This window comes from Talpa occidentalis, unplaced genomic scaffold (assembly GCF_014898055.3).
Source record: "Talpa occidentalis isolate TD23 unplaced genomic scaffold, MPIMG_talOcc4v2.1 talOcc4.3, whole genome shotgun sequence".
In the NCBI taxonomy this organism is placed as follows: domain Eukaryota; kingdom Metazoa; phylum Chordata; class Mammalia; order Eulipotyphla; family Talpidae; genus Talpa; species Talpa occidentalis.
In genome coordinates, this window is record NW_023603184.1 from 68,139,423 (window position 1) to 68,156,563 (window position 17,141).

At 37.6% G+C, this 17,141-nt stretch overlaps 1 protein-coding gene across 1 annotated transcript in view; it reads right to left on the reverse strand.

Annotated features, from left to right (window-relative positions):
* DPP10 (dipeptidyl peptidase like 10) overlaps window positions 1–13,778 on the reverse strand; it is a 611,591-nt gene extending 597,813 nt beyond the window's left edge. The window contains exon 1 of the mRNA XM_054699639.1: window positions 13,453–13,778. Coding sequence (XP_054555614.1) covers window positions 13,453–13,500 — 48 coding nt within the window. The 5' untranslated portion in view covers window positions 13,501–13,778. The remainder of the gene's footprint in view (window positions 1–13,452) is intronic.
* Window positions 13,779–17,141: the final 3,363 nt, after the last annotated feature.

The following is a 17,141-nucleotide window of genomic DNA, read 5'->3' on the forward strand; positions in this document are numbered from 1 at the left end:
ATTAATAGACTGGAATGAAGTGGACATAATCAAGAAATATTAATGAGGTGAGGGAGAGAAAAGGAAAAAGAGTGCACATTTAGTTTTAGGGTTTGAGCAACTAGGTCAATAGTATAGGTGATCAACTATCAATCAAGCAATCACCAAACACTGATTTGATTGAGCACTTTTTTTTTTTTTCACCAATATTGGAACTTACCCCAAAGAAGTCACAGGTTTAGGTGAAGAAACTTTTTTAAAAAATATTTATTATTTATGCATACAAGAACTGGGGTACAGGCCAGAGATTTGGGGGATGAGAGGATTCACCAGAGACAGAGTGGGGAACAGAACAGGCAGACTGACTGATATACACTGCTAAGGGGAGAAGTGGGCGAGTCAGGAGTTGTCTGCTGTGCCATGTGGGTAGCTTCATAGGTTGTGTCTTAACCCCTTGCGCCACCAGGGAGGCCCACTGAAGAAAACTTTTGCTAAGGATAAGTTGCTATACAAAAGCACCCCAGAAAAGCTACCCTAGAGGATGTTTGCATTTAGAAATCCAGTTTTACTTAATATTCCAGTGTTTCCTTTCTTCTCATTGTTCTTTTTCCCTTCCCCAAGATAATTATTCTAAAGGCATTTGAGGTGATCAATATATCTAGGAGAGGACTAAAAGTAAAAGAGGGCATTTAAGTTCATTTTTTAGCTTTCAAGCTCTAATGTTACACATTTATGTTTATGCCTCCACAAATATTTTCTAAAAAGTTCAGACCGGTCCTCTTTGTCATCCCCGTGATCATATGCTCAGTCTACAAAAGCTTTTCAGGATTCTATGCACAAGTTAGAACTACAAACATTGAAAAAATATGGACACATGCTGAAATATAAACACTAGCAGTTATTTTCAGGAAATCCATGTTAAAATATTGAACCCATTGGTTGAGAATGGGTTCAGAAAAGGGACAGCTGGCTGGTAAAACTGCTGTTTGGACTTTCTACTTCCTTGGTAACAGGCAGTGAATTTCCTACTTCTGTAATTTTCCTTCCCTTTTTTTCTGCTAGCTCATCATTTGTGAATAGAAACAACAAATTTTGGATATTGATTTTATAGCCTGCAGCTTTACCGCAAATATTTTTATTTCTAATATTTTTTGGAGTTTTTTATGTGATAGTGTGTTCATCTACATATAGTGAGATTTTTACTTCTTCCTTTCCAAGCTGCATATTTATTGTTCACTTTTCTTGCCTAATTGCTCTAGAGAGGATATCTAATAGTATGTTAAATAATAGTGGTGAGAGTGGTCAACAGTGTTTTATTCTTGTTCTTAGAGAGAAAGCTTTGGTTTTTCACATTGGGTATATTAGCTATTGGTTTGTCATATATGTGTTATTGTCGTCACATATGTTCCTTCTATACCCATTTTATTCAAACTTTTAAAACCATAAATACATGGTGAATTTTATCAAGTGCTTTATCTGCATCTATTGAGATGTTTGGTAGAATTCATCAAAGAAGTTTTCTGGTCCTAAACTTTCATTTTCAGGGAGGTTTTTCATTACTGTCTTAATTTCTTTAGTTGTAATATATCTGTGCAGATTTTCTGTTTCTTCCTGACTCAGTCTTGGTAGGTTGTATAATTCAAGTAATTTATCCATTTCCTCTAGGTTCTCACCATGTATGTGATATATTGTTTCCATTGGAAACAATTGGAATTTTTGTAAGGATTTATGCATTGGAAATTTGATAAGGATTTATAGATGATGGAGATTTTCAACTTACTGCTACAATATGTATATATTTTAACTAGAAGAAGAATAAAATTTTGATATAATATTATAATTGTAAGCAGCTTAAGAAGACAATGTAGTATTGTAGGAAACATTAATTAGATTAAAAGTTAGGAAACATGTTTGACCTCAACTTTAATTAATTATATTTATGTGCAAAACAGTAACCTTCTCTGGACCCATTTTCTCACCTTTAAAATGAGGGAATTGTATTAAGTGTTCTCTATGGAATCTTTAACATTTTACATTAATTTAACATTCCTTTTATTAATAAAAATGAAAAATTTCCTCCCACTTGTTCAACAGTATATAAAACTAACAAAAAGTAGAGTGGAAACATTCACACTGTAATTTAAATGTCAGACCAGTATTAAATATTGGCAGGTCCATTTGTTATGTAGGAAGTTGTGGCAGGATACTCAACTCTAATGAGTTTTGATTTCCTCATTGATAGACAGATGTTATAGATGCAAATATAGATAAGTAGCCTTTACAAAGTAAAACTAGTATGTAATAACATAATGTATAGTAACTGGTTATGCAGGAGGCACTAAAAAATAAGCTGTAGGCACACCTCAATTTATGTTTACTTTATTGCACTTCACAAATACTGTGTTTTTCACAAATTGAAGGTTTGTGGCAACCTTACATTGAGCAAGCCAATTAGCACCATTTTGTTTTCTAACAGCATGTGTTCATTTCATGTGCCTGTGTCACATTTTGTTAATTCTCAAAATATTTCAAATTTGCTCATTATTATTATATCTGTTACAGTGATCTGTATTCAGGGAACTTTTATGTTTCTATTGTAATTGTTTTGGGGCATCATGAACTGCACCCACATGAACACAAACTTTGTTGATGAAATGTGTATATTCTGTTTATCATTTTCTTTCTCTCTTCTTGGGTCTACCAAATACTGACACACAATATTGACATTAGGTGAATTTTTAACCCTGAAGTGGCTTTCAGAACACAAGTGAAATGAAGAGCTACATGTCTCTCATTCTAAATTGAATGCTAGAATTGATTAAAGCTTAATGAGGAAGTCATGTCAAGAGCTGAGCTAGATCAAAAGCTAGGCACCTTACACCAAAATTATACAGATTATAAATGCAAAGGAAGGGTTCTTGAAGCAAATTAAAAGTGTAGTTCAAGTGAACACACAAATGATAAAAAAATGAAATAGCATTGTTGCTGATATACAGAAAGTTTAAGTAGACTGGATAGAAGTTCAAAGGAAGCCACAATATTCACTTAAGTCAAAGCCTAATTTAGAGCATGGCCCCAACTCTCTTCAATTATATGAAGGTTGAGATAGAAGTAAGGAAGCTTCAGGAGAAGAGTTTGAAAGTAGCAGAGACTAGGTCATGAGGTTTAAATAAAGAAACTATTTCCATATTCTAAAAGTGCATGGTGAAGGAGTTAAGTGCTGAACAAAAGTTGTAGCAAGTTATCTAGAAGATGAAAATAAGATAACTGATGATGATAGGTTTCACATGTAGATCAAACAGCCTTCTATCCAAAGTTGTCACTAGGACTTTTAAAGAAGGAGAGGAAAAGTCAATGTTTGACTTAAAAATATTCAAGCAACAGGCTGACACTCTTGTTGGGGCCTAGTGGAGGTAGTAACTTGAAGCCAATGCTTATTTACAATTCCAAAAATCCTAGGGCCTATAAGAATTATTCAAGATCTACTCACCTTGTACTTTATAAATGAACAACAAAACTCAAATGACAACACATTCAATTTACTGAATATTTTAAGCCCATTATTGAGACCTACTAATGAGACAAAAAGACTTCATTTAAAATAATACATTACAAAGCCTCCCTGGTGGTGCAAGGGGTTAGCACAGCACTGTGAAGCTATCCACAGCCTCTGCAGCACAAGTTTGATCCCCGGCAGGCAAGGGAGCTACCCACATGGTGCAGCAGACCTCTCCTGTCACACCTGCTGCTCCCCTCAGCAGTGTATTTCAGTCAGTGTGCCTGTTCTGTTCCCTGCTCTGTCTCTGGTGAATCCTCTCACCCCCTGTACCTTTGGCCTGCACCCCAGTTCTTGTATATGTAAATAAATAAATCTTTAGAAAATATATTATATTACAGAGAAAAAGACTCCATTTAAAATATTTGAAAATGGGGCCTCCCTGGTGGTGCAGCGGTTGAGCGTTGGGTTGCGAAGCTGCCCGCGGCCTCTGCGGCGCTGGTTGGATCCCTGGCTGCTCCCCTGCCACTGGAGGAGGATCCCACATGGCGCGCAGACCTCTCCTGCCGCCCGCTGCTCCCCTCAGCAATGTACTTCGGTCCTTCTGCCTGCTCTGCTCCTCGCTCTGGCTCTGTTGAATTCTCTCACCCTCCCGCGCTTCTGACTGTACCCAGTGCATGTATAAACAAAACAAACAAACAAACAAACAAATAAATAAATTAAAAAAAAAAACATGCCTCTAAAAAGAAAATTGTAAAAAAAAAAATTAAAAAAATAAAATAAAATATTTGAAAATGCACCTGATCACCAAAGAGCTCTGATGGAGATGTATGAAATGAAATGAAATTTGTTTTCATGCCTATTAGCTCAGTATTCAACCTATAGACAAGGGAGCAAGCAGCAATTCTGAATATCAATTCATTATTTAAGAAAAATAATAAGTATAAGGCTATATTGAAAATAGAAAGTGATTACTCTGATGTATCCTGGCAAAGTAAATTGAAATCTTCTGGAAAGATCTTACCACTCTAGAACCATTAAGAACTCCTAGGTATCTACCCAAAGAATGCAGACACCAATTCAAAGGGATGCTCATTGTAACACTATTTATAATAACCAAGTCATGGATACAGCCTAAGTTACTAAAGACAGATGAATGGATTAGGAAGATGTGGTATTATACACAATAGCATACTACTCAGAAAGAAAAATATATAAGTTCTTCCCATGTGCAATAACATGGATGGGACTGAAAGGGATTATACTAAATCAAATAAGTCAGAAGAAGAAAGACAAATACTGGATGGCTTAAGTTTCATGTGAAATACAGAGAAACAAAACAAAGGGTCAGATAAAACCAAACTGATAGCTTACCCAAGGAATCTGACTTGCAGAATCGAGGCTACCTGAGGGGGATGGAGGAGGAAAGGACAAACAAAATGGGAGGGGGTACAGTGGACTATGGTAGAAGTCAATGGGTGTGTTGGTGGTGGGTGTGGTGCAATAACATATATCTAATGGTTGTGATCCTATGCCTGTAAACCATATACAGTGTTGGAAACCAATGCTACCTCAATAAAAAGAAATAATTAAATTCCCACCCACCACACACAAAAAGAACATTTGTGATTCATGGCAGAGATAAAAATATGACAGCCCAAAGTAGTTTATTGAAATGTAATCTACTAATCATGAAGATGCTGCAAACATTGTTCAAATGACAATAAAGGAATTAATTTATTACATAAGCTTAGTTGATAAAACAGTGGCAGGATTTGAGAGAAATGACTCCAATTTTGAAAGAAGTTGTACTGTGGTAAAATGCTACTAAATATCACATGCTATAGAGAAATCTCTCATGAAAGAAAAAGTCAACTGAAGTGGCAAACTTCATTGTCTTGTTTTGTAAATTTGTCACAGCTATTCCAACCTTCAGAAACCATCAACTGACCAGTCAGAAAACATAAACATCAAGGCAAGACTGTCTACCAGCAAAATGATTATGACTCACTGAAAGTTCAGATAACAGTTAGCAATATTTAGCAGTAAAGTATTTTTAAATTGAGGTAGCACATGCTTTTTAGACTCATGATATTGCACAGTTAATAGACTACAGTATAGTTTAAACATAACTTTTATACACACTAGGAAACCAAAAAATTCAAGTGACTTCTTTATTGCAACATTCACTTTATTGTGGTGGAACCAAGCACACAATATCACAATATCCATGGATGAAATAGCCTGGAATTTCAGTTATGAAATATTTCAGGTGAAATATTTTCTGTGTCATCGACTTTCTACATGTCTTTGAAGTTAAAATGGGGTTTGAAAGTGATCACTGTTTATATCTTTTCCGATCCACTTAAACAATTTGGGGGGAAATGCAAGGCCAAAATACAGATGGGCCAATACGAATTATGTAGACCAATGTTGTTAATGATGCTAAATGCTAGAGAATATTATTGTTACCACCCCTTCACATTATTTTTGTCTTTCATCTAGGCAAATATACACCTCATACCATCTCTCCCCCCAAATGCTTTTGATCACTTTTGATTCCTTTTCTTGATACTGCAAAACATTTCCACTCCTCTGTGCTAATTAAAATCATAATATATAATTATCATCTTCACAAGTGTCTCTAGATACTGTTTTTATTTTATTATTTTTATAGATTATGAGAACAACATAAAATACCATTAGTTTTCTTGCCAAGAATATTTCATCTAAGAAAAGCTATGCTGTACATTTCAGGGATAAATGCCACTTATAAACATGGCATTTTAAAGCATATTGAAGTTTCATGTATTAAAGAATGGGATAGCTATTGGTAGTCAATGAGTAATGGATAGGGATGATTAATGACTTTGTGAGATAAGGGATAATTAGATTTGGCGTATGTATCCACCATTTGAACAAATTGGTATGTGGAATGCACAGTCGAAAGAGATACAGACAAATGACATTAAGCTTCAATGATTTAAATGGGTCTCCTGAGAATGGATGATCCAAATCCTTTTCTATTTTTTCCCAACAACTCAACACAACCATAAAGGTAACCATGGATCTTATTTTCATGCTAGTGAGGGTTGCCTCAGCAACAGAGTGACAGACGATGAAGCCCAGGCAAGCCTTTTCACACCTTTCTGCCTTTAAGTCATTTACCCTTTTCACAGAGGTCTGTCATTTACTCAAAAATTGCTCTACAGTTCCACTAACTCTAGACACAGTGACACTGAGGGACAACAATAATTCTTGGTAAAACTGAAGAAGGAGCAGTTTTCTATAACATTTCCTGTATACGTCCTCCAACAACTCAGTGTGCACAAGCATGTGTGTGCAAACACACACACACACACACCCCTACACACATAGACAATCATACCTGTACCTTCTTAAGTGCTAAATCAGTAAACTACCATATGTGCTCACCTCTTCTAAAGTGCACATTAGTAAGACTTGACAATAATGGAATGTTTTGGATCTTTTCATTCTAAACCAGCCATTTATGTCCACTTCCTCTGTGTGCAGTTTTTTAGATAAACCAAGGAATTAATCTATGCCAGTGTGTTAACGCTGAACTTCTAAATCTCATAATAGAACCACATTGGTACATTATTATCAGAAAAGAGTTACATCTAAAGTAATTTTTACTGATTCCAGTATTAGTTATTAATATTAGGTAAAATGCAAAATGCTTGGGAAGGAAATTACATTATTTAAATTAGAATTTTCTCAATGTTATCAGTATAAAAATGTATTCACTTGTATTGAAGTATGCTTTTATTTTTTCCTAGTTGAAATGAAATAAATGGAGTTCCAATTAAAACAAACTGTCCTGAGTGGGCTAGAGAGTGAATGTGGTGGTGGCTGGAGGGGGGGGGGGGTCTGTGGCACATAAAGAGTACAACAGACAGATTGTGATTAAATTATTCCTTTGAGAAAAAAAAATATATGGATACTAATTGACAAATGTGTTTTATTATTCATGAATATTTATAACATTAATTCATGTAGACATGGTAGAACATACAATTGTGTACTATTAGGAATTAGGGTGTGGGTTTTATTAGATAAAATGCTTTCCTATTGTATCCTCCTTTGTGGGTATTTTCAGTAAGGTGGTACACAAAAGGAATAATAGTTAAATAAGAAACAAAACACATTATTAAGGGCTGCTGAATACATAGCTTTGGTAAAGTCTGTGTAGGAAATTTTATGTTATCCAAAAATCATTATCTCATGAATTTATTATTCTCAGGCTTGTCACATAGGTAGAGGAAGTAGAGATACTACGAAGCATGAGATAGCCACTTCTGGAGACCCAGCCCTTGATGAGATCTGCCCCTTATATAAAAGCACTAAGGAGACTGAGAAAAGACAAGAAAAGAAATGGATAAGATAGATGAATATAATTAAATGAACACTCAAAATTAGTGAGCATGACCGAATTCTTGTTTGCTGACTAATCTGAATTAATCTGAATAGAAGAATCTTCCTTGGGGGCAGAGTATGAAATGTGATTGAGCAAGAAAAGCTATATAGTATGTTTATGGAAATTAAAGAGGAAAAAAACATGACCAAAATTATACCATGAAAATATTCAATAGAATGAGAATTTGAGTTTAAAAAGAAGACATTTGGTGGCAAAAAATTATTCAGGACATACAGATTTAAAAAAAAAACACATTATATTTATATAGATAACACACACATGCACACAAGCACACACATATGCACATGCATGTGCATACATAAATCACATGTGTATTGTACATGACATGACATGGAGCACATGTGAATTTACATAATACAACAAAATATAGCATATATAAAATCCATCAACGCATATCAGATGCAAACTCTATAAATACACATATATGTATATCTTTAGAAAGCACAGCCCACAGTGATACACCCACTATACATACATAACTTGCTTACTTAGGGGATTATCTACAGGAGAAACCTATGAAAACAACATACTCCAATCAAACTATTTTTCCATGAAATAATGAAATACCAAGCAGGTGACCAAAATATTAAATATCAGGTCATGTAAACGTACAGCTAACTAGGCATAAACAGAAATAACAGAGAAGAAAAGGGCATTACAAAACAGATTTAGTGTAGTCAGATGAAAATAAACACTTAGTGTGTTTATAAGAGAAGAGTTGCAGTCACAAAGATGAGGACTGAAAGAAAATGAAAGTACCTTGAAATTTGTAAAAGTCAGCATATGGAAGTGAAAACTAAAATGAACAAAACTAAGGTTCTAGCTGATGATCTGAAATATTAAAATTAAGAAAATACCCAGAAGACAATAAAAGCAAAACACAAAGGGAAGGATAATAACCTCATAATACTTTTTGATAAAGGTAAGATTCAGGATTCCACAACTGATAGAATTAAGAATATCAGCTGAAAAGAACTGAGCATGAAGGAAGAGACAATGAAAAAAGAAATTAAAAATTACCTTCAGCTAAAGAAAGACACGTCTTCCTATTAAAGACACAGATGCTGAATATATATCAGTTAAGAAGAGTCAAGTCCTGTAAAGTTTCAAAACTTAACAGACAAAGAAAAATTCCACAATCTTCTACAGAGAGAATAAACACATAGTAGGAATCTGATTGACATCTTCTTGTCACAACACTGTGTGCTAACAAAACAACATGAGGAAAAAAATACCTGTGGACATATTGTGAAAATTCTGGGACCCTGTTGCAGAAGGCAAGAAAACACAGTCATCTACACAAACTTGAAATCAGAGCAGACCTATCCTGTTCTGTGTAGCAATGACAAAGGAATCTGTTGTGTATGGGGAAACCAACCTTTCACACCCCACTAGAGACAAAGGAGCCAGCTAAAGAAAATTTAAACAGCAGCTCCTGGATCTTCACAGTGCACTCTTTAAAAGTCAGCAAAATGATTAAACCCCTGCACTTGCCCTCCTCTGCTTCTAGACAGCATCAACATTTCCTTAAGTCAAGACAGCATAGGCAATAGAAAGATCTAAATCTAAAGCCAACAACCAGAATCCTGTCAAGAATAATTACATTTCTGATGCTGCTGATTCACTGTTCCTGTTTTCACTGTTCCTACTGAAGGATACTCTGTATCAAGGTATATAAACCTGAAGATTGTTGCAGTAGCTCTCAGAGTAAAATCTGTTTCCAGGTTCTAATCTTTACTTAGATTATCTAATAAACCCTTTGCTTAACTATCATTCAAACTTTTATTATAGTCACTATATCTATTGAGTCGAAGTATCAGTGAGCAAAAAGAAAAAAATATATACCAAATCCAGTATTTAAAATATTTAAGGACATCATATGGAAAAATGACTCATTGGGGACAACAGTCTTAGGTCCTGTAGTGTGTGACCCAGATTCTTACCCTAGCCATCAACTTCTTTCAGGAATGAAGCACACATTCCCCCAACTGCAGGGGGGGCTGGTGATTGACAGTCTGCAACTGATTTTCTCTCCAATCATCACCACAATATTGTCCTGCAGATGGGATAAACTCTGCTTGACATCATGACCTTTCTGGGTGTAACCCACACTCAATGATTACTCCCTTCTCCCAAGATGGGGAAATTCTGGTTTTTTTTTTAAAGATTTATTTATTTATTTATTTATTTATTTATTTATTTATTTTGTGTAGAACTAGGGTGTAGGTCAGAGGTGCAGGGGGTGAGAGGATTCACCAGAGAGAGTGGAGAACAGAATGGGAATATCTACTGGGAATGGGAAATACACTGCTGAGGGGAGCAATGGGCAAGACAGGAGCGGTGCCTGTACCATGTGGGTTAGCTCCCTGGCCTGGGGTGGAACTCAAGCCATAGTGGTGATAGTGCTAAGACTTAACCCGTAGGCCACCAGGGATGCCCCTAACTTCGGACAATTCTGAAGGGACATTCCAGTTCAAGAGATGCTCATGGAACCAATTAACAGTTTTGTTATGGCTACTTCATGGTCCGGCTTTTTCTTTTATTGATCATCCCTTTTCCCCTTTTCCCAGGCCAGGATGATCCTTAAGAGCATGTAGATCCCAATTCACTCCCTAAAAACAAATCTCCATCTCAGAGTCAGATACCTACCTGGGGAAACCAACCTGCAATAAGATTCTACAGAGAAAAATTGTTACAAAACATTCCAGAAAGAAAATGACAAGGTAATTATGAAAGAGTAGCCATTTGATGATTTATACAAAATGGAAAAAAAGCATACTCAAATAAAAGGAAATGTCACTAGATGTAGATGCTTAAAATAGAATTTAATTATCATAGGATTGTATTTCTTTTTTTAAATATTTATTTATTTATACAAAAACTGGGGTACAGGCCAGAGGCTCCGGAGGTGAGAGAATTCACCAGAGACGAAGCTGTGAGCAAAACAGTGGGCGAGACAGGAGAGGTCTGCTGTGCCATGTGGGTTGCTCCTTGGCCGGCTGGGAATGGAACCGAGCTACAGAGGCTGCGGGCAAGCTTCACAGAGCTGCACTCAACCCGCTGCGCCACTGGGGAGGCCCAGGGTTGTATTTCTTTCACTACAGTTTTAAATTCAGTGTTTAGGATAAATGGCTAAATACTATAAATATTACCGTGATCTTAAAACTAAAAATAATGCTTTTATTGTTCTTATACTTTGGCTCGACCTGTAACGGGCTTCTCCATAAAAGGAGGAGATGTCATGTTCCCCAACACCACTTAACGAGGGTCAGGACTCAGTGGCCATGTGCAGCTATACAACATGGAAGGCAGGTGGGCTCTGGAGGAGGCACTTAGAAGAGAAATGAGAGAGAAAACTGGCTAAGAAGGGCACTTGCTTCTTGCCTTTGGACTTGCACTGGCAACGTCGGGCCTTGGAGGAGACATGTGAAAGAGAGATGTGTGGAGACACTTAGGAGAGACATGTGGGTGAGACTCTAGAGTCATTATCTCAAATTGCACTTTGATTTTCCTCCTTTCATCCCAGAATTGCTTGGCCCTTTTGTCCCTTTCTTATTGTTCCCTGCCAGAAGGTGTCTTAGACTTGTGGCAAGCTTTGGGGTCTCAATGACCATGATTTGGGCCAACCCTATTTGGCTAGGCATTTACCCACAAGGGGATGGGTGTTTTATTGAGAAACCACTGTCCTTTCTCCCCTCTTTCATGGACATTAATTCCTATGTCCTATGTCAAAGGATAGCCTAAGATTCTTCTTTGTATCTGTGCTTAGGAATGTCCAGACCCCTTTAGAACATGCAAGTTTGGGGGCCCCAGGGATTCCCCTTGGTCATGTGCTAACAGATTCATAGTAAAATTGGAAAACTAGCTTCATATCAATTGTGAAATGTATAGGATTTCACTTTTAAAGATAACACAAACAAACTTTAGGAAAGTCAAGAGAACATACAAGGTTGGGCAAATCACTATATGATTAATCTTCTGAAAAGTAGAATCAAATAATAACTTTAAAATTAGTAAACCATGAAAAAATAAAAAGATTTATTTTAAATATATCAAAGAAATAAAACTCAGAAACTATGAAAAGAAATGAAATATCTAGAGTAGAAATGGATATAGACATGTAAGGAATATGTACTCTGGATTTGAGTCATCTATACATTTTTTTAATTCTGTAATTACTTTTATATTTAAAATATAACTTTAAAAAAATTAAAGCACACCCTTACCAACAAAAGACTGGGTAAATAAATTATAGTGAAGTAAATTTTAACAGCCACTTAAATCCCTCAATTTAAATAATGCTCATAACTTCTGAAAGTGCTTTCACTTGTTGAAGTAAAAATATTTTATTGATCACTTCTTCTGGGCAAGCCACTGCTTTCCCTATTAACTTATTTATTTTCATTCCTGAGACAGGTGAGGAAAAATGTATTTTTGTCCTTTCAACATTTAAAAAAAGTAAAATAAGGAGAGAGTAAGTTGCTTTGCCTGAGGTTAAAATACTAATCCTGGTGATGCTGCAGCTTCTGTCTTCATTTCCCCTACCCAAGACTTCTGTGGCTAACCTCAGTTCCCAAACAGTGGGAAATGGGTGGTAACCAAAAATTGTCAGAAAAGTGTGTTTGAGAAATGCATAATGTGATAAAGGGAGAACTGGGAAATGTACATGTAATATTTTCTACTTGACTTTTACTTACCAGGCACTGTGATAAGTGCTCACACAGATAAAGTTTCATTAACCCTCACAACAACCTCTATAAATAAAACAGTACTGTCATAAGTTACCTCATTAGAACAATTAGGCTCATACTAAATAAATTACTTATGAGAATCCATACAGAAAAAGACAAAATTATCCTGTTCTGAAACTTGTGTTTTCTTCTATGTAGAGTTTCTCAACCTCCACATTATTGAAAGTTTTGGCTGGGTGATTGTCCTGGGTGTTATAGAATATTTAGCAGTATCCCCAGCTTCCATCCACTAGATGCCAGCAGTATCTTCACCTCTATTGGTGACAACCAAAAATACTTCCAGATGTCTCCAGGGAATGGATGGAGGTGATATAGCTTTTGGAGTTAATTGGTTTAGAGAGTGGGGTCCTTGGATTCACTCTGGTAAAGGTTTTGTTACAGGGCATGGAGAGGGCCACCCCAGACCCCGCAAACCTGCCTGCTCTAAATAGGTTTTGTCATCTGCCACATTAACACAAAACATATGAGACTTTAATGAAAAGGAACTTTGCTACAATTAGTAAATGATACAGGAAAGGCAAGGAATATAGTTTCTAAATCTGCACCCGAAGTTACCCGTCCCCTCGTGGGTAAAAGTCCACCCACAAGTCTAAAGCACCTTCCAGTGGGGACCCACAGAAAAGGATCAGAAACAATCAAACAAGTCTGGAAGGAAAAGAGCAAAATCAAAATCAAGACAAAAGCCACCGTTGTCACCTCCCCCCGGGTCTTTCACCCACATCTGTGTCACCCAGTCCACGACCAAAAGGCAAGCGCAGTTTCTTTACCTGTTTCTCTGCTCCATATGCTTCCTCCAGGTCTCCTTCTGGCTCCATCCTTCCTCAGTCTCCTCTGCAGTTTCTTGTTCTCCTTGCTCAGTTACACCCTCCCTTGTGGGGCAGGAAACCTGGAACCTCCCTATTTCTTGGAGACCACCCTGTTACAGTTTCGCTAGAACTCCCCTTTCAGCAGCATGCAGCGAGTTTCCCAGGCCAGTTTCTCCAAGAGCAGAGCCATTAGTTATATTTAAAGAGCAGGTTTTTTAGAAAAGGGACAAAAGAATAAGACACTTGCATAGATACAAGCAGACGGGAAGAGCTGCCCCGAAAAGGACACGTTTGCTGAGAGAGGCCTGCATGGTTGCAGGTGGGTGGCCTTGAGGGGAGCTGCTTTTGCTGAGGGAGATCAGTGAAGAGTAGTCCCAGCATGGTACAGGTCATGGGCAGGCAGGAAGCTGCTGCCCTGCAGAGGGAGTTGATGAAAGAAAGCACCTGCGTAATCACAGGTGGGCAGAAGGACTGCTGCCCCATGTCAGTGCGGAGATGCCACTGACATAGACTCCTTTTCTTTGGGAGGGGCTCACTCCTTGTGAGTGGTGGGTTAGTTGCTGATTTTGGATAACTATCTTGGATAACTATTTTGGATTAGAATTAGAAAGGAACCGGTGATTCTACAATGAGCTCAATCTCCATATCTTTATCTTTGGGGTTTGTGCTCCTGACACCATCTACAGCAGTAGCAGTCCCATACCTGATTGCATTTTATGCTTTGTGATCTAAGCATTAGTTCCTACAGTTGGGTTAATGGCTATGTTAATCCCTTCCACCCCCACCTCTAGCTCGTGGCATTGTTTGAGCCAGGTTTCTGGTCTTGTGGCGCCTCCTTTCCAGTTTGTCTATTTGTAACAGGGTGGTCCCCAGGAAAGGGGGAGGTTCCAGGTTCCCTGCCCACCCAAGGGAGGGTGGAGCTGAGCAGGAAGAGAAGAGGATGCAGAGGAGACTGAGGAAGGAAGGAAGCAGGATGGAGACCTGGAGGAGGCGCATGGAGCCTAGAGACACGTGAAGAAACTGAGCTTGTCTTTTGGTTGTGGACCGGGTGACACAGAAGTGGGTGAGACCCATGGGGAGGTGACAGTGGCAGCTTTTATCTTGATGTTGATTTTGCTCTTTTCCTTCCGGGCTTGTCTGGTTGTTTCTGACCCTTTTCTGTGGGTCCCCACTGGAAGATGCTTTAGACTTGTGGCAGGCTTTGGGGCCTTGCTCTGTGCCAATTCTGCTTGGCTGGACTTTTACCCACGAGGGGACGGGTAGCTTTGGGTGCTTCATTTAGAAACTAGACTCTTTGCCTTTCCTGTATTGTTTCCCAGATTTATTAAAGTTCCTTCCCATTAAAGTCTCATATGTTTTGTGTTGATGCGGCGGATGGCAGAACCCATTTAGAATAGGCAGGTTTGCGGGGTTTGGGCTGCCCCTCTCCCTGTCCTATAACATATTCTTTTTTTTTTTTAAGATTTTATTTATCAAGAACTGGGGTGTAAGCCAGAGGCGCAGGGTGGGTGAAAGTATTCAACAGAGACAGAGTGGGGAGCAGAACAGACAGATGTACTGAACTACACTGCAGAGGGGAGCAGCGGGCGAGGCAGGAGAGGTCTGCTGCACCTTGTAGGTTTCTCCCTTTTCTTCTGAGGATCCAACTCGTGCTGCAATAGCTGGTGATAGCTTGAGAGAGCTGTCTTTATCCCCTGCGACACTAGGGAGGCTCCAAGCCTCTGGACTTTGATCCATTCACTGTCTGATCCTGAATACAATCCCTCCTTAATGTCCTATCCGGAGAACAGATAGACTTTGGGATAAAGCATTCTTTGATATACTGTCTTAACATCTCACCATTGCTCATCCACTTCCCTAAACCTGTTTGTGTGTAGCTTTGTTTACTATTCTTTATAAGAAAACACTTTCTAACTTCTGAGAAGCTGACATATCTCATGTTTAGATGTTCTTCCTACTGCAATATTCCCCTTCCTGTTATTGCAATAGTTTTTTCCCAACTCCTTTGTAATAATGTTTTGAATAAAGTTTCTGTTTACCTAGACCTGGTAATAACAAAAACAAATGCTGATTTCTTTATATCTCTCCCAATAAAAAGAATGAAAATGCTGCATTTGACCTAAAGCAGAATTCTTATTTTAAAAATATATGTGGAATATACATTCTAAATATGTAATAGTAAAAAAAAAAAGCATTTCCTTCAGTGACTTCAAGGTTGCTAATATTCACAGCCTTCAAAGTGAACTTGTTTGGAGCCCTCAGGCCAGACGCATGATGAAATAGCTACCCAAGAACTAACATCTATGGATTTGTCAGCTTGGGACACAATTGACATGTCAGCTGAGTATTAAAGTGGCCGAAGTATTGCTGGCTGGAGTGAGTGACTCTAAATGAGAAACCAGTGTGATGAGATTCATTGCCTGAGGCACAGAACCTTTGCTTAAACTGCATCCCAACGGTCTGGATTTATGAGAAGCCAACTTGTCTCCAAGAAGAGTCTCAGCGATAGAGAAATGGCTCACCATTGACAAGGTTAGTTCAAGGGAGCAGAAGGGCAGTGGAAATAAATGCAAAACTTGATCTGCCATGGAAAGGTTACTGTTTGTGGCCATGTCAGGACTATTCCCCAAGTCCTGTGGCCACTTTAATTTATTCCGTAATTGAATAGGGAGCTGAGCCAGTATGAAGGTGAGGGTGATGGAGGGAGAAACAGGGGAGAAAAAATAGTTCCACCAGTAGCTGAATTGTCTCTACAATAATTTTGTAGCCATTTCCTGTTTTGCTAATTATAGCCTTCAAAATATTTAGCTTCTCAACCTGATTTTTGGAATTCGGTCAAATTCTTCCTCTATTTCTTAGGACTGAATTTATCCCAATTTTTATTATATTTTTTTGTTGCTATTTTAACACAAAACACCTTGGTGACATAAATAAACATTGTTGTTTTTCTTACACACAAGCAGTGTTACCCAAGTGAATGAAAATACAATACGCCATGGTTGATAGAGAAGGGGGATTGCCGCAGCTCCTAATACAATCTGTCAGTCAATCTCTAAATCTCCCATCCCCAATTCCCAGTCATACATTCACCCTCTTCCAGTGATATGTGACCACACTGACATTGTCATTGATATTTTTGGACAATATTGATTATAAACTCAAGAGTATTTAGAGGCCTAAAAACAAATACATGAGTACTGTCATTATTGATAGACCACAGAGATATGTATTTTGTATGGTTTGTATATTGTTCAATAATTTGAATTATATATCTAAATTTAATTGAGTCTTGAAATTATTGAATTTCTGATTTTTCTTCCTTTATCAGTAATAATTATAACATGTTTCAGTGAAGAAACAACTGCTTAACCTTTGTAGTTCTTCCTTGTTAAGGGGGCATATGATTTTATATTCACCAGTCTACTGGATTACACCTGTCTGTTCAGTCCATTGATATTACTTGCCAAGCCCTTCTTGGAATCTAAGATTGAAAACTGTGATCAGTTCATCCTGCTCCAGATTCACAGATCTATAATTTCCTTCCTGTATACATTTCATCATCAGTTAAGATACACACATACAAAGAATGGGTGAGTTTTTTTCCCCAAAAAGATGAATATCTGAAGAGGGTATTGTTTTCAGCTGGGAAA